Genomic DNA, 24,638 nt, shown 5'->3' with positions numbered 1-24,638 from the left:
CCCCCACTTCTTATCCCCCCTCCACCATCCCATGTTACTTCACTCCTGATGAAGGGTTTCGGCCCGAAACGTCGTTATTACCTCCTTCCACAGATGCTGTCTGGCCTGCTGAGTTCTGCCAGTATTTCGTGTTTTTTTAAATTTATTTCCAGCATCTGCAGATTCACTCATGTTGCAAGCAAATCTGTTGCCTGTTATTGAGAAAACCAGTGCCGGTCGTCAGACCAGAGAAATAGTGGTGTTGTGAAGCCAAGAGCTATGATTAAACACGTACGATGATGCCTTTGAAAAGGGCTTTTTTTTATGAACTACTGGGAAGAAAAGTCAGCATTTTTAAGGAAATCATTTTTAAGATGCTTAACAAAGCATACATTTGATTGGTGGTCTCTGGTTTCATTGTGTTGCAGAAGAATCCATATTTAATGACTGCGATAGAGTAATTGATTTTATTAGGCTAAGTGCAAAGCCAGATTTTTCTTCACAAAGATCGAATGTGGCTGGACATAAAAGTGGGTTTGATTTAGTTTATTGGAGTACACATTGAATGCCTTTATGTTGTTGTGCTTATGAAATGGTATAAGCAAACTATATCCAGGGGATCACAAACAAGAGACAATTTGCAGATGCTGGAAATCCAAGCAGCCCACACAAAATGGTGGAGGAACTCAAAAGGCCAGGCAATATCTATGGAAAAAAATTGCTGTCGACGTTTCAAGCCTGAAACTGCTTTTTTCCATAATGCTGCCTGGCCTTCTGAGTTCCTCCACCATTTGTGTGTGCTGCTTATAACTTGGGGATAACATGGTGAGGTTGAATTTGCTGTAAATCTTATTGCTGCCTTTACACCTCTGCAGTTAGAAAGGTGTGGAAATAATTGGCATTTCTTGCATATTATGCACATTTGTTTCTTTGATTGAAAGCATGAGCTGATGTTCAATGTGTGATTGAATTTGATATTTTGTTGCACAAATGCTGCTCATAAAGAATTTGTCGTATTTTACTGCATTACTTTTGGTTGCAATGTGGAACCAGGTCTCGTGTCCCTCTTACTGCAGTGACAGTGAGTTTACCAGAGACTAAATTACAAAGCCAGCATTCTGAACTTATTTGTCAGATGTGTCATGCCTGGAGCAGTCAATTGTGAAAAATATGTCTTGGGCAGATGGCATTGTGTTGTTCTGAGCTAGAGGTCATCTAACTTTATTTTGTGTTCTTGTTAGATTTGGTTGCAATATTTGCAATTATTATTAAATCCTTGTATTTAAAAAATGTCACCCCTTCATAGATTAAAATATGATCCAGTGGTATTTGGGTTGACTGATTGCTGGTATCTCTCACAGAATATAAAAGACACATTGGAGAAACTCAGTGAGCAAATTGAGGACATCCATGAGAATCAGCCTGATGCCTTACTTGAAGCTTCTGCAGCTGAGGTTGTACAAATCGGTGATGCACTGACACAGCTCCATGCATTATGGGACAAAGTGAACAGAACGTACAATGATCGCAAAAGGTAGGATGTGCTATTATTAGCTGGCATGAGATCGGCAGAGTTATTTCTGCGTTTTCCCAATACCTAAATCGCGTAAGAGATGTAATGAAAAATTTAATCACAAATCGTAATGACTTAAGTGTGTTTCACGTAGGAACATTGCACTGACATTACTGGATTGGTGATCCTGAGGCCTGGAACAATAATCTGGAGACACATTCAAATCCTGTTGTTTTCAGTGACTTGGGTCCAGTGTTGTTCCTGAAAGTGAGTTTGGACATAATCCTAATAAGCAGCAAATTGCTTGTGAGCCACAGTGCCTTGAAAACATCAGTGGAAGTATTTGGCAGTTTTGTTGACAGGGAGGATTTTACATTTATTACCATTTGCTTGCAGCTTCTGTTGCTGACAGAAAATTATTTTGGCATTAGATATTATCAGGCATCAGCAACTAAGTGTAGTCTTTTTCATGCTGAAGGGGAGCTAAAAACTTGAGTGCATTGATTTAAGGTGAGAAGCAAAGATGTAAAAGGGATCTGAAGGGTAACTTCATGCATCGGGTGGTGTGCATATGGAGTGAGCTGCCAGAGGAAGAGCTTGAGGCAGGCATAACAACATTTAAAAGACATTTGGGTAAGTAATGGGACGTGTATAGAGGCACGTGGGCCAAATACAAACAAATGGGACTTGCTAAGTGATCGCCATTTTTGGCATGGATGACATGGGCTGGAAGGCTTCTTTTCATGACGTATTATTGAAGAATGCAAAGCTAGTTAACTGAAAGCACTGATATAAGTTGAGGATCTGAGTTGCACTAAACTGTCGAAATGAAGCTTTGGTCATTCGCTAAACAGACCTTTTGGGAACTTGAAAAAGATGCCAAGTACCAAGACCAAAAGGGCTTAAGCAGTGCAGCAAATTTAGAGGATAATAGTTTTGCATCAAATCTTGTAACTCTTCATCAGAACATAAGATCCTTTAAACCTTGAAAGATGTAATCTCTGTTATGTCATGAACTAAAGAAATGTTTCATATACTGTACTTGGCCAACAAGCTATAGACCAATGTTTAATTTATAGTAACCGTGTGCTGACATTTGACAAATGTGTTACTTTTATTTCTGTTGTTGGGATAGATTTCAAATTAAATTCTGTTAATGCTTTCAGCAGAGGGCTTTTGTTACTGTAAACACAAGCGATGCTAGAAATCTAGAGCAACACACAGAACTCAGCAAGTTAGGCCATACCTGCTCCTACACCACCTCCCTCACCACTCCAAACAATCCTTCCAGGTGAGGTGGCACTTCTGTTGTACCTGGTGCTCTTGGTGTTCCTTCCCCCACATCTGTGAGTTCCAATGCAAGTTGGGGGACCACTTTGTAAATCCTGCAAGAGGCAGGGTTTCCGGGTGGCTGCCCATTACAATTCAACTTTCCATTCCCGTTCTGACTTGTCTGTCCATGATCTCCACTGCTGCCATGATAAGGCCAAACTCAGGTTGGCATAACAACATCTGGATAGTCTCCAACTTAATGACATTAACATCAATTTCACTAACTTTCAGTAATATCTCCCCCATCCGTCATACCTTACCTTTCCCCAACCTCCTTATTCTGGCTTCTGCCGCCTTCCTTACCAGTTCTGATGAAGGGTCTCAGCCTGGAACATTGACTGTTTATTTCCCTCCAAAGGTGCTACCTGACTTGTTGAGTTCCTCCAGCATTTTGTGTGTTTTGCTGTTGAATTTGCAGTCTGAGGGAGGGAAGATTGCATTTGCTAAGTCATTGTTACTTCTGCTTCTGAAGTAAACTGAGCAGTGGCTGCATGAAAGTGTGGAAAACTTTTAAGTGAGATTTCAAAACCTGAAGTTGAGTTGAAATGTAATATGGGTGTTCCTGTGGTCAGCGAATAGTGCGCAACTTTGTTAAAGTGAAAAGTAGATTTGTAACTCAGCCAGGTGCTCCAAAGAGTCAAGGATGAGTCAGTAGTGAGCATTTGTAAATGTAGGAATATCTGTAGTGATTGAGTTTTTAATGTTTATTCTACAGAAAACATCAACAAAGGAACTTTGTTACCATAACAGTTAAGTGGTTGAAAATCAATGCCATGGATTATGTGTGTGGCTTTTATGGTATCACTTTGCTCTAAGCTGTGTGTGTTGGTCCTCTCAAAGGAAGCTGAGGGCTAAGTGGAGATGATTGATTTCTTCCTCTGTGCAGCAGTGAATGACACTGTGAAGTCAAAACTTTATCATATTGTGCTTCCCTTATGGAGAATTTCAAAATTGATAAATGTATTTCATATGCACCTAATGGAATACTTAAATGAAATCTGAAACTGACTAAAAGCAATTTAAAAATAATCAAATAAAATGAGCTTGGATTTGGATCAGTAAAGTAATTACACTGATTATAAAGCAATTGGTTGACATTGCCCATGGTATTACAGGAAAGATACTAGCATGAACAGAAGATTGGCTGACTGGCAGAAGACACTGGGTATAAAAAGACCCTTTTTCTGGTTGGCTGCTGGTAATTACTGGTGTTCCGCAGGGCTTGGTGTTGGGTCCACTACTTCCTATGCAGTATGCCAATGATCTGGATGATGGAATTGATGGTTTTGCAGCCACCTTTGTGGATGATACAAAGATAGTGACAATAGTGTTGAGAAAGTAGGAAGTCTTTTGGAGCTCCTTTCCCTTCTCCAGCTCTGTATCCCTTTTGCCAATCACCTTTCCAGCTCTTAGCTTCACCCCACCCCCTCCTGTCTTCTCTTATCATTTCAGATTTCCCCCTCCCCCTCCTACTTTCAAATCTCTTACTATCTTTTCTTTCAATTATTCCTGATGAAAGGTCTCGGCCCGAAACATTGACTGTGCTTCTTCCCAAAGATGCTGCCTGGCCTGCTGCGTTCCACCAGCATTTTGTGCGTGTTGCTTGAATTTCCAGCATCTGCAGATTTCCTCGTGTTTGAGTCTTTTGGAGGACTTGGACAGTTAGAAGAATGGGGGAAATTGGGAGATGGAATGCAGTGTTGGGAAGTGTATAGTCATACACGGGTAAAAGGAATAAAGGCATAGAGTGTTTCTAGATAGTGAGAAAATTGTGAAATTGGAGGTGCAAAGAGACTTGTGGTTCCCTAAAGTTAACTTGCAAATTGAGCTTATAGTAAGGAAGGCAAATGCAATGTGAGCATTCATTTCAAAAGGACTAGAATATAAAAGAAAGGATGTAACTCTGAACCTTCATAAAGCATTGTTCAGGCACATTTGGAGTATTGTGAGAAGATTGGGCCCCATATCTAAGAAAAGGTGCACCATATGGAGAGGGTCTGGCAGAGGTTTACGAGACTGATCACAGGAATGAAAGGATTAACATATGAGGAGCATTTGATGGCTCTGGGCCTGTATTTGCTGGAGTTTAGAATAATGGGGGGTGTGTGTAATCTCACTGAAACCTGCTAAATATTGAAAGGCTCAGGTAGAGTGGACAGGAGAGGATATTTCCAATAGTGGCAGAGTTTAGGACCAGAGGGCATGGCCTCAGAATTGAAGGACAGAGATTAAGTGGAATTTCTTCAGCCAGAAGGTGTTGAAACTATGGAATTCATTGCTGAGGCAGGGTTGTGCCCTTGAGCAAGGTACTTAACCACACATTGCTCTGCGGTGACACCGGTGCTAAGCTGTACGGGTCCTAATGCCCTTCCCTTGGACAACATCAGTGGCGTGGAGAGGGGAGACTTGCAGCATGGGCAATTGCAGGACTTCCATTCAACCTTGCCCAGGCCTTAGTCATCATCGAAAATTGATGGACAGCCGAAGAAGAAGTACGTAGTCAGCCTTGACCAATTGGCAGAGCAGATTCATTTGGCAAAATGGCTTAATTCTGCTCCTATGTCTCATGGTCTTGTATAGCACAATAAATTGCTTTCCTTATGATTTTATGCAGTAGAGTGATAGAATCTTAAAGTTAGCCCTTATATTGAAGTCAATATGCAGCCACTTCATCTTGTGCAGTTTGTACAACTGACCAAGGACACCTTCTTGTCCTTAGATGCCTGCCTCACCTCAGTAACATCCCTGTGTCTCCTGCACAGCACTTACAGATTTATATTAGCACTGTAATGAGGTGCAAAAAAAACGTTGTCCCACTCGGGTGTGATTGTTATGCAGACCTTTTATCTAATAGGACTCTGTGTGGGGTTTCTGCAAGTTAAGCAGAATCATGAAGCATTGGCAAATAGGTTTTTGATCAGCCAGGGGATCAAAGGGTATGGAAAGAAGGTAGGGGAGTGGTGATGACTGGAAAAATTGGATCAGCCCATGAATGAATGGTGGAGCAGACATATCTTATGGTCTAAAATGTTAGTTGTTTCTACTGTTAAAAATGTGGAATGGGAAGAAATTAAGTGTGAGTCAAAAATCTTGGGCTGGGATTTGAATATTCTGTCTTCTCGGCAGTTGTTTTGATAAAGCTGTGGAGGAGTGGCGGCAGTTTCACTGTGACTTGAATGACCTGAATCAGTGGGTGGTAGAAGCTGAAAAGTTATTACCACATGCTCGAAGCCAAAATGGCAACCTGGATTTGGAGAAAGTGAAGCAAAATCAACAGGTGAGTTGACATTGCATTGATGTCTTGACTAGTTTCTCTCTGTACTTCGGTACGTGTCATGATAATAAACCAATTTATGATGTACAGAGAATAACATAAACCTTTTTTTGTGAGAAGCTGAGGGGTTGTTCTTTGCAGGCCTGTTCATGTTTCCAAAATTTAGATGAATAACCCTGGAATTTGCTCCTTTTAAGATGTGCATTAAAACCTACTGAGCGTTCTCCCCTATTTATCACTTTAAATGGAAAACCTGAAGATAACTCTCTGGTGCTCTTGATCCATGTCATAGGAGTAGTATAAATAATAAAGTGGTTGCACCATTCAGGTACTTCTGAATAAGTGTATGTATGCCTGCGACTCTGTTTCTCAAAGTTCAAAGTAAATTTATCATCAAAGTACACACATGTCACCTTTTATGACCCTGAGATTCATTTTCTTGTGGGCATTCATGGGGTAAATACCAAGAAACGCGATAGAATCAATGAAAGCTGCACAGAACAACCAATGTGTAAATACAAAAAAGAAAAAAACCCAGAACAATAAACAAATAAATAATAAATTGAGAACATGAGTTATAGAGTCCTTGAAAGTGAGTCTGTAGGTTGTGGAATCTGTTCAGTGTTGGGGTTTAGAGCCTGACAGTTGAGTAATAACTGTTCCTGAACCTGGTGTTGTGAGACCTGAGGTACTGGACCACCTCCCCGATGGCAGCAGCAAGAAGAGAGCATGGCCTGGATCGTGTGTGTGGAGGTGGGGTGTCCTTGATGATGGACGCTGCTTTCCTGTAACAGCGCTTCTTGTACATAGGTTCAGAGATGGGGAGGGCTTTATCTCCAGGTTCATTGCACATCCCTATTTATACCTTGCTCTATCAACAGAGTGCCCTGTTTTTTCCTCAGTCTACAGTGGTTTGCTCCTCACTGTGCAGGCTTTGCCCCTTTATTATATTTGGAATAATTCTCACTGACAGTTCTTCATCCTTCAGCTGCCTTCTGCTTACAGTACCTACGTGACTCCTGTTTAATTTGCATGAGCAGCATGGCTGCTCCCTCTTTCCAGCACCACACCCCCACCCCGCCGCTCCCTAATGTTTAGCTCTTTAGGATTGATCTCTTCCGTTGGATATCATCCATATCTGATAGCTTTAATTTGTTTTTTGCTTTGTCCTTTTTCTTTGACCTCCAAACCATTTTTGCACATAACAGTTTGTTTGGCTTTTAGACAATAATTTGAGGATCCTCTGCTGAAGTGAAAGTTGAAAGGCTTCTTGAACATTATTGATCAAAAATATGAATTTCTGATTATCTTGGGTAATATGGGAAGTTAGCCAAGATCTGTATTCTGACTTTTTACTTGTTATTTTCGTGGTAGGAGTTGGAAGAAGGTCTCAACAGTCATCAGATTGTATACATGACACTAAATGCCACTGGCACAGATATTATACGGCATCTTTCAACAGCGGATGGATCTCTCCTGCAGGAAAAACTTAATAGATTAAATAAACGTTGGAGGGCAATTTCTTTGGCGGTCAGAGACCGATGTCAAAGGTATCTATGCATTTTTAACTATATCTGACATTTCTCTTGAAGAACTCAATGTCAAGCCTTAATTGCAAGCTCAATGTCAAGATCAGTTGTGATCATTGGTCTGTATGTAGCTTTGTAAGTGGCTTATCTATACAACAATGTGTGCCAGTCCTTGGAATTTTTAACCACATATGGACAACAGTTTGCAGCTTTACTGGACCTAATGTGCTGTACCTTTTTTGATGTCTTTATTCATTTCATTTTGCACAAAAATACATTCCGTTACATTGAAAAATGTGTCAAGCATTATTGGCATGTGAAAGTCATGAAATGAAAATATAAGGCATTAGATTTGAGCTTTTGGGCAAGGGAGTTATCTAAGTAAACATTCTTCAATTTCTACTCTGCAGGTAATTATCGGGCACAGACCCACAGTGCTAATCTGTGCTAATCCCTATTTTCCTCTGTTCTGTAGGCTGGAAGGAGATGGACAGCGATATGCTGATTTAAGGAATCAGCTTGATGAATTTAGTATGTGGGTGGACAAGGTGCAGAACTCCTTAAGGTCTGTGCATTCACCACCAAGGGAGCATGATTTAAAGGAACTAAAGGCAAGTTTGTATTTCAAATGAGTTGTGCACTTTTGAAGCATTGGAATGTTCCTACCCGTAAACATAATTTTGTCTTTTTGATGTTTAAAGCATTATACTGCTGAGAAAGATGTGTTGTCCTCCCTCATTGCCCTTCACATAAGAGGGATATCAGTGAGTAAGGAAACTAATTTGGGTTGTTCTTTGTCTTGAAGTTCTCCTTGTCATCTCCTTTTCAGTTAGTTATTGGTTTGATAGGTTGTTGTATTTTCAATACATGTGTACCTACTGGGGCTTAATCTTTCATGGTTCTTTTCCTCTTCTGTCCTCTCATATTAACTGCATTATCTGTATCACCCTGACTTTCTTGATGTGGTGTTAGCTGGAGCTTACTCTGCATCTCTAAGTTCTATCTATCATTTCTTACTTTACTGTGACTGAATAGGACCATGGATTCATTTTTAAGTGTCATGTGTTGGTTTAGCATTAATCATTGGTGAGGCTATAGTTGCCAGTTTTTTCAACAGTGCAACATTTTATAGTTGACATACTATGTTTTGAAATGCAGCCCACTGATTGGAAGGTAACAAAACATGATTTTACTACTTCAGAAAGGATGAAGAGAGGCAAAACATAACTTCAGGCTTGTTTCAAGGATTATAAGGATAGGGAAACTTATCAACTCTGTTAGGTAACAGATCATTTAAAAACAACAGTCATGCAGTTGGATGGAATCGATAGATAGATAGATAGATAGATAGATACTTTATTCATCCCCAAGGGGAAATTCAATGTTCCTCCAGTATGATATCACATAAACACAAGACAGACCAAGACTAACTGACCAAAAAACCACATAATTATAACATACAGTTACAACAGTGCAAAGCAATACCATAATTTGATAAGAGCAGACCATGGGCACGGTAAAAAAAAGTCTCAAAGTCCCAGATAGCCCATCATCTCACGCAGATGGCAGAAGGAAGAAACCTCCAACGTGGCAAAACTTCCCGATGCAGCCTCTGGAAGCACCCGAGCACAGCCAACTGTGAGTCCGTCCGAAAACTTCCGACAACTTCGTGCCTCCGACCAGCCCTCCGACACCGAGCACCGAGCACCATCTCTGCCGAGTGCTTCAACCCCGGCTCCGGCCACCAAGCAACAGGCAAAGCCGAGGATTCGGGGCCTTCCTCTCTTGAGATCTCTCCGATCGCTCAGTAGCAGCGTCATCAGCACAGGCATGTCAGAAGTTTCGCCAGATGTTCCTCCGTGCTTCACACATCCGTCTCAATCAAATCAGGATTGTGCACGGCCCCTACTTACAGATAACGGATATTCCTTACTGGAGTGGCCGCTGCGCCCTGCGTCGTCGCGCCGCCATCTTCTGTTTATCAGTGTTGATTTGTGAAAAGAATGTGTTCAATAGAACAGTCAAAGTGGAACCTGTGTTTCTGGAAGAATGTTATCCCCCCCCAAAGTCATTAAAGGCTGAATCAAATTACATGATGCATCATTGTGAATTGATTGCTTGATGGTTATAAATGGATTAAACAACTATCTTAACACACATGCAAACTACATTTAATTGAGTACCTCAGCAATCAGTACTCAGGACTGAACTATTTACCATCTCCATCATTGACTTGGATAAGATAAAGGCCAGGTTTAAATTTGCCAAGTTTGCTGCCAATATAAAATTGTGGGAAGATTATGTGTGAGAAGGGCATTGTATATTCTTGAACTGCTTATTTGGGTATGAAATTCATCTGTTGGGACTCATGGGATGAAGAACTATCCTGTGAAATTGTATATAGAAGAAAGGTAAGAGATCCTTTGGAATAGTCATTATAAATTGATTACATTTGTAAGTATTAGGGGCTTGTGAGTGCTGATGCTGGGAATATGTTTCCTCTAAATGGGCCACTTGGATCTAAGAGATCATAATCTCAGAATAACTGGTTAGCCATTTAGTAGTGTAACAAGCAGAAATTTCTCAAGCCGCAAGACTTATCGAATGAAATGGTTGAAATAACCTTGGCCTGAAGAAGTTGCTGCACAAATGAGCTGATCAATCTAATGTAAGCAGCAAGAGCACACAGCAGAAAGGCATTTAATTCTCAACCCAGGTTGCGGATGTTCAGTCATAAAAAACTTGCAGCACGTACTGTAGATCTTGGTATAAATGTGAATCAAGAGGTTTGGAAAGACAATTGGGAGGTGATGCAGAGGGCGTGCTTTGAATTATAAAGCGACTTGAAGGCCTTAGTTCTGTTCTTGGTTCTCAAGTTCTCTGTTGCTTTCAGATTCATGCAGCAGATCTGGAGGTTCGTAGTAATAACTTGATCACAATGAACAGTAATGCTCAAGATTTGCTTTCTGATAAAAACCTTAGTCTGCAAGAGAGAGACAAACTTTCTGCAATACTTCGAAATATTAATTCAAATTGGAGTAAGGTAAGTATCTCTTTCTTTTGGCACCTCTTGATAAACATCCTAATCTTCACAAAATACTATGTGGTTTTCCCAGGTTATGAACACCTAACGTGTGTAGTCCAGACATGTGCAAGAGTGTATGGGAGACTGGCAAGACGGATTTGCCAGCTGTCTGGGAAGCTCAGTTTATAGCTGTATTTCCAACTTGTGAATTGTTCAGGAGCCCTGCTATTGTGCTGCTGCTTTTTCTGCCAACTTTGTGTCCAGCTCAACTCAGTTCAAGTTGTTTTTGGAATTGAAAGTACAAGGGGAGCTCCACCAATTGAAGTTAGTTTCTTCCATCAATTATGAAAATTATTAAACTCTTAACATCTTGGCTTATTAAAGACCAGTTATACATAATTTATTTATTGAGCAGACATATCCCATACTGTGTGTGTTTTAAATGCATAAATAAAAGGTTAAGCCTTCATAATTGCTTATTGGCAGTGAATGAAGATGAGAATAATGATGACAGGCTGGCTGTCTTTTTTTTCTGTTGGTGAACCCACATAAGCTGAAACAAACCTCTTTATGCTGCCAAGTAAATGACAGAAGTTTGTTTAAAAAAAGGACTTAACCAGGAATAAATCTGGGCCAACAAAAGGTGCTGGATGGATGGGTTAATCCATCTGATGGTGACATCTGGAGGGCATTAGGATCTCAAAGGATTAGATAACACAGTTAGTTAATTAAGTTTCACCAATCTGCCAAGCACCTCATAGCTTGTACTTAGCATGGGCTCTGACAATATTTCTTTTGATGGAGACTTTTGATTCCCATTTAGATGTCCAAAGAATTGCCAGTTAAAATGAAAAATGTAGAGTTACAGCTTCAAGGTTATGATCACTTCAAAGAAAGTTTGGAGAAGCATGCCAATTGGGCAGCAGTTACCAGGCAGCAGTTAGTTCCCAGGACATCACCATCACCCGGAACAAAGCAATTTCAGGTGAGTGCCAGCAGTGTGGAAAAAAAAACAAAAAAATAAGAATTGGAAATTGGTATCATCTGTACTTCAATATCCAGTACTTCCATGAAAATTATCCTCCAATTACATTTGAAGTACTCAAGTCATTGTTAATAGCCATCAGAAAATATAAGTTCATTTCCTCTTGTGTTAGTCCCATTCCTAGCAATCACCTGAATGGCTTGTGAGTTATTGTCACATTTGAATCTGATATGAGCTTCTTAAATATGTTTAAACAATGACTGAAAGTAGCGATATATACCTCCATGTCATTATTCAATTCTGCTCGTTGATTTTTAATTCTTTTGGCCTTAAGATCTGGGGATCTTTTTTTTGGTTATAGATTCTAAGTATGTTGAATTTAATTTAAATTCCTGAGCAGAGATTTGAACACTTGTCTCTGGATAACAAGTCCAGAACTTCAGCTAATTATGTAGTAAATTGATTACTGTACCTTTATGCCAGTAGATCTTACTACTGTAAATAGACCTGGCCAAATCCATCTTAAAATCAATTAATTAGTGAGATTATCCAACTTTTTTTGCCTATGTCCTAAGCTGACACCATTCTGTTAACTTGTCACAATGAAGTAATACCTCGATTTTTTAAGTGCTTTTTTTTTCTCCATCTGCCACAGACCTACTGTTCCTCATCATGAAACTCACTAAACTTGCAGGGATATTTGTACTTCAGTAGCTTCTGTTTCTCCTATTTTTAAATCTCAGCAGCCCTACAGGATGTGCTTTCAGCTACCAATGTCCTTCGCTCCAGAATTCTCAAAAGGAACTCCACAGTCTTCCTGGTCTTGGCTCCTTCCTGTTCCTTTAAAACTTTCTCTTCATCATTTACCCCAGTATTCCCTTGTGTGGCCAGGTATTCAGTTTTGCTTTATTGTCCACTTGTGAACAACCTTGTTAACATTGTGCTATAGTCAAAATCTGTACACCTCTGTGTTGTATAGCTATCAGCTGACTCCCTTTGTACCAAGAGAAATTAGATGTATCTAACTTATATGCTCTATCAAGCAGCTCGGTTTTATTTTTAATAACCTTCAGCAAAGTAACCTGGATGATTAAATTTTTGAATATCCTTTGGCTGTTTTCCCTGCACAGATTTGCAGCTATCAGTTGTGTTCTTGTTATCAATCTGTTTGCTATCAAGAAATTTTGTTCAAAGCAGACCTAGAAGTTAAACTGAAGAAACATTGTTAACCATTACTCTGACAGCTGTGATTGCAGGATAGGTCATGGTGCTGCCGCTTTCTTGAGGTCTGGTGTTAGAGCCATGCAGTGGTTTTCAATGAGTTTGCCAGTGACCAAAAGCCAGGCTGGACGTTGTCTGAAATGTGTTGCTGCCAATTATTGAATGCTCTGCACCACCATCTGGGTACTGTGAGAGTGAGCTTGCAGAGAGCCATTGCCCTTTAAGTAGCATGCCAGCAAAAGCTTCAGAAGAATGAAAACAAGTGCATTGAGATTGAAGTACTGACATAAGAGATCCATGATAGTCCAATAAGAGGAGTGTTGTTAGACAAAATAATGAGACAAGAGCCTTGGCTCAACTTCATTAAGGAATAGTTTACTAAAGTAATGAAAGAATGTTGTTTGTCTAATATGCCTGCATGCTGTCATCAGTATTCTCAATGTTACTCACTATTCCTATTAGTTGTTAGAAGCTGCTGTGAGAGAACACGAAATGGGCATTGAGACAACCCTTTCAAAAGCTGCAGAGCTGGACAGGAAAAGCTATTTGCATCCTGAAGAAAAGGTAATGAGAAGAACTTTGAGTTATGTGACACTGTGGACTTTTTGTACATACTTATCTCTGAATTTTATGGAAGAAAAATACTGGACACCCACATGGTGGGTCTGTATGGTTCATTTCCTTTTCTTTTTTGCCTTTCATTGATGACTATCCAGGAGAGAAATCACTCTATGAAACACTGAATTGACACAAGCATTATTGAACTGCATGTAGAAATCTTGGCTTGAATGTTTAAGCTGATCTGTTCTCTCTGATACTTAGGCATTTTGTGGAAAGAGATTTTAATGTGAAGAATTAGCTTAGCTAATGTGTGGCATTGAATATAGAAATCTGCTTTTGCAAGGATGATAATACCTCCAAACAATAAAATTATTGAAGCAGAACACTATTTTTTTTTAAAAAAAGGTCCATCATATGACCCTGGGAAAACATAAACTTCTTCCTATATTTATGGAGCTACCTCTCAGTGAAGGCAAATAATGAAATTTGGTTTCAGTCTACTAGCACAGCCTTTGGTCCTCTGATTTAAAAAGTTGTTTGAAGTTCAAGACTTCAAAAGTAACAGTAAGATCACGCAACATAGGAGCAGAATTAGGTCATTTGACCTTTTGAGTCTATTTTCCCATTCCATCATGCCTGATTCTCAACCTCATTGTCTTGCCTTTTCTCCATAGCCTTTGATGTACTTACTAATCAAGAACCTACAGTGCCTATAAAAAGTATTCACCCGCCCTGGAAGTTTTCATGTTTTATTGTTTTACTACATTGAATCACAGTGGATTTAATTTGGCCTATTTGCTATTGATCAACAGGAAAGACTTTCATGTCAAAGTGAAAAATAATTTCAACAAGTTGGTCTAAATTTAATATAATAATTAAACACAAAATAATTGATTGCACAATTACTTAACCCCTTGAAGTCAGTGTTTAGTAGATGCACCTTTGGCAGCAATTACAGCTTTGAGTCTGTGTGGATAGATTTCTATCAGCTTTGCACATCTGGACACTATAATTTTTCCCTATTCTTCTTTATAAGACTGTTCAAGCTCTGTCAGTTTGCATGGGGATTGTGAGTAAACAGCTCTTTTCAAGTCCAGCCACAAATTCTCAATTTACTTCAAGGCACTGAAGAAATGTGGCCAATGCTGTCTCTGCACAGTCCTCCGTATACATGAGCAGGACAAATAAATCAAAACCATCACTCCAGGCCAAAGTCCCAGCATGAGGGCTGTATGTGCTCTCACTCAGTTCCAATGGCTTGCATGCTCAACACGTAGACTCCCAAAACAGATTTCTCATTATAAGTTCCTTGGAAGCAAGAGATGACCAGATGGTTGGAGGAATAAATTTAATGTTATTCGTTATGCTTTGAATAAGCTTACTGTCCCCAACAACTTTTTGGCAATCTGTTGTCCATGCCTTTCAAAATAAGGAAGGTATATTCAAGATAGCACTGAGTACCTTAAGTCCAATTGCACGGTGGCCCAGTTTCTATCAGAAAAAGCAAACCTCACCTCTCACACTATCCTACCAGCACGTTGAGCACCTTCTTCACTTTGGTTGGAACTGTAGGTCCCACATTAGCTCATCAGCCATCTCAGATCTTCCAGAACTGGAATGGAAGTAAGCGACTTGTTATCCAGAGTTTAGAAATATAATTGCTGTTAAAGTTTAGGAACCATACCTGCAAACTACTAGCATTTCACAAAGAGCTGTAAAAGAATCCTCCATTGTAATGACGTCTGTTAATTTAACTGTGATCTTACAGAGCAGACATGTTTACTTGTATTCTTCAAGGCTCAGAATGGATGCTATATTTTTGAGAAGGTAGAAATAAAATTGTCCCAGATATTTGTCCCCTTGGTCCATAGATCTACTGCAGTCAATCACACGGGATACTGATTGTTAAGGACTTTCAGTTAGAATTAGAAAAAATTCTGATTGTGTCAAAGCATTTGACTGCTCCCCTAAACAACGATTTGGCATGCTTCAGTTCCTGATGTGGTGTGATTGAGCATGTATGTTTTGAATTTAGCTTGATTTGTTTTTGGAAACTCTGATCCTACCATGCTTTTGAGTGCTGGTTCATTTTGTGACTTGATGGAAGCATGCAACATTTGTATCTAAATGGCATTGGGCATTGCATGCTAAATTTCAACACCATTAACATTTGTAGACAATGTGTAGGAATTTTCACAGTTAAAGATCACGTGTACAGAGAGAAAGTTGCTAGTGTAATTACTTGTTATTTTTCAATTGAGCATAAAGGCTTTTTCATGTGTTAATTACAGATTTTCACTTGCTGCTGACCAGAAAAATCGGAAGTACAGGTAGAATGAGAAAGGAGAGAGGAAAGAAAGGGAAATGGGGACAGGGTGGTAGAAAGTGGTAAAATGTGTGTGTTGATTGGAAGATTAGGACATGGATGAGAGGCCATGGTGTTGCAGTTACCACATCTGCCTTTTTCTTGTCCAGTAAAGTCCTCTTTGTGGGGGGGGGGGATGGTTTAATTTGGGAATGGGGAATATTGGTTAACAATTTGCATTCCCATTGACTCTATTACTTGTTCTGCACAACAAGTTGTAGTCAGGAAGACGAATAACAGAAGCAAAATTGTACTGGGACTAGGGCTGCCCGAAATGTTAATTACCAAATCGAAGAGATTTAATTCACTGTACTGAGTGAGCAAATTTGACTTAAACCTTTATTCTGAGAGCATCATTAACTCTGTTGTTATCATGGTGCAGCTCTGCTGCATTCCGGTTCTGAATCCTGGCAATCCAACCTTGGAAGTTCAAACATAATTCATATTTTTTACCTCCAGTTTTCCCTGTTAGTGGGTCTGGAGATGAGAAGGTTGATGCCTCATTACTAGATTGAATGTCATATCAGAACATCTCAGTCTACTGTAATCAGCACTGCAGAAAATAGAGAATAAATTGAAATAGGGACTTCAACTTCATAAATGGCTATAAGGTCCAATGGTATGGCACAATGTATTTTCTTTTACAAAAGCTTAGATTTCTATTTGAGATGCTTAACTTTTGGAAATCTAAAGACTTCAAAAATTTCAGCAGAAAAAAACCAAAATGGATGCAGCTTGCTTCCCGGTGAATGGTATTATTTTGTCTTACCCTGCACAGAGTAAAGTGGCACAGCTTTCTGTTGACTGGAGAACTCTGAACACTGCATTAAAAGATTTTAGTCAACAAGCTCTTATGGGATGGAGCCAAGAAATGACACACCCAAAGGTCACAGGTAGGAACATCTCGATGTTTTAGAGTTGAGCAATTCTGTTGTTTCGCCAGGTACATTCAATATATTAAAGCAATGAATTGCTAATCTAATTTTGTAATGCACATGACAAAACTGTTTCTGTCTCTTCCATCCAAATTCTGCTTTGAATCAGTGAACTTGGACTGTATTCAGGGATTCATCTTCAAATCTATAGGAGTATACAGCAGTTCCTACCGACTTCATTAAAACCTGTGTGGATGAGTGTGTACCTACGAAAACTTATTGTGCATTCCCAAACCAAAAGCCATTGGTGATCCAAGAGGTTTGTTAGCTGCTGAGGACTAAATCTGTGGCATTTAGGTCTGGCAACCCAGGTCTGTACAAGAAAGCCAGGTAGGATTTGCGGAGGGCGTGGTCAAGAGCAAAGAAGCCATTCTGAGCAAGGTTGGAGGCAGCATCGAATGCATGTCAACTCTGGCAAGGTTTGCAAGACATTACTTCCTACAAAGTGAAACCCAGCAGCATGAATGGCGATGATGCTTCACCACCAGGTGAGCTCAATGCCTTTTATGCTTGCTTTGGAAAGGAGAATATAAATACAGCTGTGAAGATCCCTGCTGCACTTGGTGACCCTGTGATCTGTCTCAGAGGCCGATGTCAGGTTGTCTTTTGGGAAGGTGAACCCTTGCAAGGCAGCAAGCCCCAATGGAGTACTGGTAATGCTCTGAAAACTTGTCCCAACCAACTGGCAGGTGTATTCAGCGAGGATTTTCAACCTCTCATTGCCATGATCAGAAGTTTCCACCTGCTTCAAAAGGGCAATAATTATACTAGTGCCCAAGAAGTAAGGTGAGCTATCTTAATGACTGTCATCCAGTAGTACTCACATCTACAGTGAAGAAATGCTTTGAGAGGTAGGGTTATGGCTAGAATCAACTCCTGCCTCAGCAGGGACCTGGACCCACTGCAATTTGCCTCTCGCCATAATAGGTCTGTGTCTAACACCATCATTCCCACAGTCCTAATCAATAAGCTACAGACCTGGGCCTCTGCACCCCCCTCTGCAATTGGATCCTCAACTTCTGAACCATAAGACTGTAATCTGTATGGATTGGTAATAATATCTCCTCGCTGACGATCAACACAGCTGCACCTCAGGGATGTGTGCTTAGCCCACAGCTCTGCTCTATATACACATGCCTGTGTGGCTAGGTATGCCTCAAATGCCATCTATAAACTTGCTGATGCTACAACCATTGTTGGCAGAATCTCTAATGGAAATGAAAGGCCGTACAGGAGTGAGATTCACCAGCTAGTTGAGTGGTGTTGCAGCAACAACCTTGCACTCAACATCAGTGAGACCAAGGAGCTGAATGTGGACTTCAGGAAGGGCAAGGTGAGGGAGTACAAACCAGTCTTCATAGAGGGATCAGAAGTGGAGAGAGTGAGCAATTTCAAGTTCCTGAGTGTCAAGATCTCTGATGATCTAACTTGGTCCCATCATATTGATGCAGCAATGAAGAAGGCAAGACAGCGGCTATATTTAATTAGGAGCTTGAAGAGATTTGGTATTTTACCGAAAATACTCAAACTTCCACAGATGTACCGTGGAGATCATTCTGACAGACTGCTTCTGTCTGGTGTGGGGGCTGGACCTATTGTACAGCTTCGAAAGAAGCTATAGAAGTTGTAAAGTTAGTTAGCTCCATCGTGGGTACTAGCCTCCTTAGTATCCAAGTCATCTTGAAGGAGCGATGCCTCAGAAAGGCAGTGTCCATTATTAAGGAATCCTGAATTTCTTATGTAGGAAATTGAGAGGTTTAGATGAAGTAAGTAGAAACGTTCTAATTCCCTTTGCAGTAAAAAGATGAAAGGAGAGATGAACGTTTTTATCCCTTAAAATGTAGAGGGACCTAGAAACTCCTGCCCAAAAGAATAGAGGCAGAAAATAACAAACATTTAAAAACTTTTTAAGGACAGTGGTGTTCTGATTTATGGTACAGTGATGAAAATGTGAGTTCGGTAGCTTCCTTTTGACTGGTATGAACATGATGGGCAGAGAGGTCTGTTATGTGGCAAGTTTAAGGAGGACTCTCGGGAGCTTTGGTCAGGAAGTTAACCTCAGATCTGGAAAAGCTTAAATTCATATTCACCACAAGTTAGCTGAATATTCTACGCCATTATTCCTTTGATTCTGTTCCATGTTTGTTGGAGGTGAACTGATCAGATTGGTGTTAGTGTACTGACTATGGCAGTCCAGTGACAAAAGAAGAAAGTTCAAATTGTTTTGGTTGAGTATTCTGTTCATCAGTCAAGGTTGCAATTAGATTTGAATTGAGATCTCCAGTTTTCTGACAGAAATTGATTCATTTAAGATGAGTTTCTGATTAACTATGAAAGTGAGTTGAATGTTTATCAATAAGAAATGTACTCACCAAGTGGTGTATTTCTATATTGGGGGAATGCAGAGAGTAATGCGAGAGTGTAGTTCAGAATCTTATCACAAATGTAAAGAATGTATTCTTTCATTCTTGAACAGAGTTCAGCGAGATCCTTATCATTTAAGTAGCTTTTTGTTCTTTATCAATCTTAATTTTTGTTCTGCTTCAACTGATGAGTTCAACAGTGGTAGCATGGATGTTTAAGGAGGAAATTATACAGCTTCAAGGGAAGAAAATGACTGGATTTTTTAATGCAATTATAGGGCAAGGCAATATAGATTCAAATTTAGACAAGCAAAGTTGAATGCAAAGGGAAAGAATTGAAAGGGTGGTTAAATTGGGCACAGTTTAATTCATGAAGTAAGGTGGAGGAATATCTACTGTATATTTTAATTGGAAGGGTGAATTTATAACAGTGGCTGTGGAGCTGTGAGGAATATCACTTTTCTTCCAATTTCATTTATCAACTTAATTAAATCCTATACACTCTAAAAGTTAGCTTCATTGCTAAAACATGTATATGGTGCTTTTAATTCAGTAAAATATTGCAAGCATCTCAACAAGGCTGTCATCAAATGTAACTGGATGTGAATTCACTTAAAAAGATATAACAGATGGCCAATTTGTTTGAAAGCTATAGTTTTTAATCAGTGTTGTAAGGAGGGAAAAGTAGGAAATTGGAGAGGTATTGGAAGTGGTATTTGGGCCTTTAATAAGATTGTCAGTGCATTAAAGCAGTTCATGTAAGATTTACTAGGTCATGACTTGAAAGAATGGGTCATCTTCTGAGAGGGTAGATAGGCGAGGCTTGTATTGACAAGACTGGAACGTACGGGATCCTTGGAACCTCTTGACAGAATGGATGTGGAGATATTCTCTTGTTGGAAAATTTAGAATTAGAATACTAAAGTTAACTGACTTTTCTCTTTCACATTTCTGGCAAGATGTTTTTAATACTACATTAACACTCTCTCTCTCAGTCCATAGATAATCACTGATTTACTGAATGTTTCCAGCTTGTTATGTTCTTGTGTTGGATCCAAAGGTCAAAATTTACAAATACAAACTCATCCTTTTAAAAGAAATTAGGTGGAATTATTTTATTTGGGGATTGTGCATTTTTTGAAGCTTCCTTTCTTGTAGTCAGAAGGAAGCAAGCTCTTGTAACATTTTTAAGGCAAGGCAACAATTTCTTATATATTTTATGAACCTAAGTAGCCTCATCTTTGTGTTTCTATAGTTCACTCAACTGTTCAGACAGTCACCTTGGTATCAGCAGCAGCTCCATCTACAGCATCCACTCAGCTTGTTAAGCGTGAAACCTCCTCTCTGGATTCTGAATCTTTAATGCCTGCAGATTTGGATAAGTCAGCAACGGAGCTTATCAACTGGTTGACCCTTATTGATCAGATGATCAAGTCAAACATAATTACAGTTGGTGACCTAGAGGAAATTGATAAAGCTAATGTTTGCCTGAAGGTATGGAAAGAAAATTGAAACAAGCTGGCAATTGTATATGGTGACTTTTTACATAATAAAACATCTTAAATAATTGCAAACAAACTTTCTCATTGGATTTCTGAAAGATGGACTGATTGTATTGATACACTGAGCAGTGGAGGGTTTGGTAATCAGTGGTGGGTTTTGATGTCTAAAGTTGTTTAGCACATTCTGATAGAATGTGAAAGCTCTTACTTCTGAAAAGTTTTATGGTGAGAGTGGTGGGTGTGTTTAGTGAAACAGGCATGATGAGGTGGGCTGACGGGCACGTCACTTTGTTTCATCTATCTGCTCAGCAATGACGTTTGGATTCTGTTTTCACAGTTATAAAGCACAAAAAATATTTTGCTGTATTTGAGTGCAGTTACGGGATTATTTAATTTAAAGTTGACAAGCATGTCCAGTGGTTCAATGCTGAAGGATGGTTGTAGATGGTTTATTAAAAGTTAAAATTCACATGATCTGTTTGGAACCAGACCACAAAGAGCGACTTGGAGCAACGGCGTCCCCGGCTCGATGCTATCTTCACTCTTGCTCAGAACCTGAAAAATAAAACTGCTGACCTGGAGGAACGTGCTACAATCACTGAACGATGTAAGGTTCTTCCACAAATGCATACAAATCTGCTTATATCTTTGGTTGCATTTTTGTCTTGTAAATGGGAGGTGGATTTTAGAATGGGTTAACAGAACCAGTATATGAATTCTTTATAGCATTCTTTCTGATTGCTTGACAAAATCTGTATGATTTTGTTTCAATAAACAAAATGGATGACACTGCCAGCTAGGTGGACTAGGGTGGGTCATGGTTTGCACAGCCCAGCTTGATGAACTATTTTGAAGTAACTAATGATTATGGGATAGGTTACTATTATGTGTTACAGAGATTTTAAAACTGTCTTTTCCTATTTAGAAAGAATCCTTTATTGTACTTAATACTGCAAAATGTTCTAACTGTACACAAATTTTTGATGTAATATTTTAAACATCATCACCAGGATGATGAGCTATATTACTTTAAAGCAGCTTGGTGTATATTTACAGCATTGAATCAGTAGTGCAGAGTTTTTTTGTTGAAGTTTTAATTCTGCACATTTTACTTGGGAAGGTACAAGCTGATTTTTCATGTTTAACTTGTGTTTCTGTTCAGTGGTAAGAGTCCAAAACCAATGGGACAGCACGCAACACAGACTGGAGACACGGCAGCAGCAGCTGGAATATCTGCTCAATGATAGCATGCAGTGGGAGGAAGATTTGCAGGCAACTGAAAGACTGGTTGGTCAGAGTGAAATTCGCCTACAGTCCCTGCTGCAAGTTACCCCAGATCCCCTTGCCTCACAGCTTGCAGAAAGCAAGGTAACTTTTTGATCTTGATCTGTGAGTAGTTTGAAGACCGCTCTTAGTATAAAGAAAAAGGTGAATGGATGAATTACTGTTAAAGATGTGGTTTTTCCCCCTTGTTTTCCTCTTTGTGAAAAATGAGTTGGTGTTTGATGTTGTGATTCCAACAGATAAGCTGCAGAAAAAGTTGAAATTCCAATTGCAAATGTCATGCAGGGAGGGTAACCTTGATGTTGTCAGCGTGTCTTATATTTATGCAGGCAACCTGTATCTCTTGATTTGCTGTACCATCTGTTTTTCAGCACTTCTTGCAGGAGTTACATGGAGGACAGTTCACAGTGGCTTCTTTCAATGATCTATCTAACAAACTGCTGCGTGATTATGCAGCTGACGATACTCGGAAGGTGAAAGAAATTACAGAGAACATCAACATGTCCTGGAATAATATTAATCAGAGGTGAGATGTGAAGCAAAGGCTGACAAGGAAGCAACACTTGTTAATTTTGTATGTGAGTCAGTTATTTCTGTTTAACCTAGCCGGCTTTCATCAGCTAGGCTTTTTCACTTGACTGGCATAATGGGTTGTTATCCGTTCCTGGTTCTGTTTTGATTTTTTTTTGGCTGTCAGTAATGCTAGCTATTGGCAGGTTGAGCGGAACAGTACAATCATTTCCCTGTGTCCTCTTTTCCTTGAGTCACTCTGTAATGCTGCTATGGCTGAGAATTTACGCACCGCTGGAATTATGGGATTTATTTCTGTCATTATTGATATTTGTTCCTCCAGGCTGTACTGTGATGGAGAAGAGTAGAGTGGCACTGGCACCAGTAATTGAGAGACATGGGATTGGTGTTCAAGGCTCAAACTCAAATTGTATTGCTGCAGTTTGAAAGTTTGAATCTTGAGCTAAGTAGTTAACGTGAGTAAAATTACTCATGAATCTGTGAGAGATTACTGAAAAATAAACTGGTTCACTGATACACTTTATTCTTAATATATTTCAAATTCCCCTTCTGGCCAGTGTTTAGCTTTCAATCAACATCTTAAGTGACTCAATTCCATGCCAGTTTGATTCTTAATTTCCCTATGAATTGGACTTAAGCCTGATTTATACTTCTGCGTCGTATCCACACCATAGGCACCGCATACCCTACGCAGTACCTACACTGTACCCTACGCCGTAGGGTGACGTGCACCTCCCCAAAGAAGTAACTCGTGTTGTGGCGACGCAGACTGCAGCAACTGTGATTGGTCCGCTTGGTAGCATCATATTTCCTCCTACGCATTTCCGGCTGCTTCTTCTCCGCCATGTCTGTACACCGATGCGAAATAGATGAACTAAATTGTCAAATCTACCTGCCGACATGCGAAAATGCATTTTCGCATTCATGTCTCTCACAAAGAAACTCAGCATAGTGGCATAGAAACCCCACCGCCAACTAGCGTTTTGGCGCACACCAACGCATGCTCGCTACGGCATAGAGCCTACACAGAAGTGAAAATCAGGCCTACGGCGTTGGCTATGGCGTAGCCCGTACGCATAAGTATAAATCAGTCTTAACAAGCAACCACTTAACTAGGTTCAGGCAAGAAATACTGCTCCTGCCACTAACATGTTAAGAATGAATTGTGCAAAAGAAATCCAATATATGTTTAAACAATGGTCCTGAATTTGGTGAGAATAGCTATTTGCACTCACTGGTGAGCTGTGACTCTTTTCTGATCCACTGATAATGAAGAGTGAGGTTTGCTGTGGAACAGGGTATGTTGCCACTTTGGTGGGGCAGAAGAAGCCCAACATAAAATGGAGGAAGCAAAATTTTGGTAATCTGCAAGCCCTTGGTGGTTAAAAGCAAAGGACTTCAGATGCTGGAAATAAAAATACAAAGAAGAATATGCTATAAATGTTCAACAGATCAGGCAATACCCAGTACCTGTAGAGGCCCTTCATCAAACAGAATCGTGAGAAATGCACGTTTTAGTTTTCAGAGAGTGGTGGCAAAGTCAGAGGGGTTATCTGTGGGAGTGTGAAGGTCAAAGTTGTCATCACATGACAATTGACATAAAAGGTTTTAAAAAAAAAAAAGCAGTGGTACAAATTGGAATTAAATTGACCAGCAGCTTTGGTAGAGAGAAACAAAAAACTATTACCATGAAATTGTTAATTGACTGTTGCCAAGATGTGCCAAGAGCAGCATCTTCCTGGAGGGAAGATGATGTACTTTTGCTGGAGATTATGTGACATTCTTAAACAGTGTAGGAGGATAAAGCCAGGTCTGAGTGGGTGTGGGATATACTGCTAAGTTATTGGTCACCTCGGATCTCAGTTTTTCGTCATATAAATTCACTTGTAAAACTGATACCCATGTGCATTAAAGGGGAAACACACAAAAATCCCATCCACAAAGAAAAATTGTGTTTTTTAGAAATCATTTGTGCCAAATGAAGTAAGGGCTGCTTCATTTACTGAAGAACTGAGAATGGAAGGAAACATTCGGCATCATCTCACAATATCCCTGATTCTGACCTTGTATGTTATGAATCTTTGATGAAGGTGATCAGATTTTAAATGTTTCAAACTCTTGCAATGATGTCCTGAGGCAAGGGTATCTGGTAAATAGGAACGTTGCCACGTGCAGGTTCCTTATCGAGTCAAAGTTCAAAGTCTATTTATCAATGAATGTATACATAATATACAACCTT

At 39.7% G+C, this 24,638-nt stretch overlaps 1 protein-coding gene across 4 annotated transcripts in view; it reads left to right on the top strand.

The window, feature by feature from the left end:
* The window catches only part of LOC140730544 (utrophin-like), a 460,763-nt gene that overhangs the window by 212,130 nt on the left and 223,995 nt on the right, over positions 1-24,638 (top strand). For all 4 annotated transcript variants that reach the window (XM_073051151.1, XM_073051153.1, XM_073051152.1 and 1 more), the window contains 12 exons: positions 1,341-1,513; positions 5,951-6,101; positions 7,473-7,648; positions 8,103-8,238; positions 10,521-10,670; positions 11,476-11,637; positions 13,321-13,422; positions 16,563-16,677; positions 20,338-20,576; positions 21,074-21,191; positions 21,747-21,952; positions 22,240-22,394. In XM_073051151.1, the coding sequence (XP_072907252.1) occupies positions 1,341-1,513; positions 5,951-6,101; positions 7,473-7,648; positions 8,103-8,238; positions 10,521-10,670; positions 11,476-11,637; positions 13,321-13,422; positions 16,563-16,677; positions 20,338-20,576; positions 21,074-21,191; positions 21,747-21,952; positions 22,240-22,394 (1,883 nt within the window). The remainder of the gene's footprint in view (positions 1-1,340; positions 1,514-5,950; positions 6,102-7,472; positions 7,649-8,102; positions 8,239-10,520; positions 10,671-11,475; positions 11,638-13,320; positions 13,423-16,562; positions 16,678-20,337; positions 20,577-21,073; positions 21,192-21,746; positions 21,953-22,239; positions 22,395-24,638) is intronic.

The sequence above is a fragment of the Hemitrygon akajei genome, chromosome 7 (genome assembly GCF_048418815.1).
Source record: "Hemitrygon akajei chromosome 7, sHemAka1.3, whole genome shotgun sequence".
Taxonomy (NCBI): domain Eukaryota; kingdom Metazoa; phylum Chordata; class Chondrichthyes; order Myliobatiformes; family Dasyatidae; genus Hemitrygon; species Hemitrygon akajei.
The sequence above is the reverse complement of the archived record's forward strand: the minus strand, read 5'-3'. Positions and strand labels throughout refer to the sequence as shown.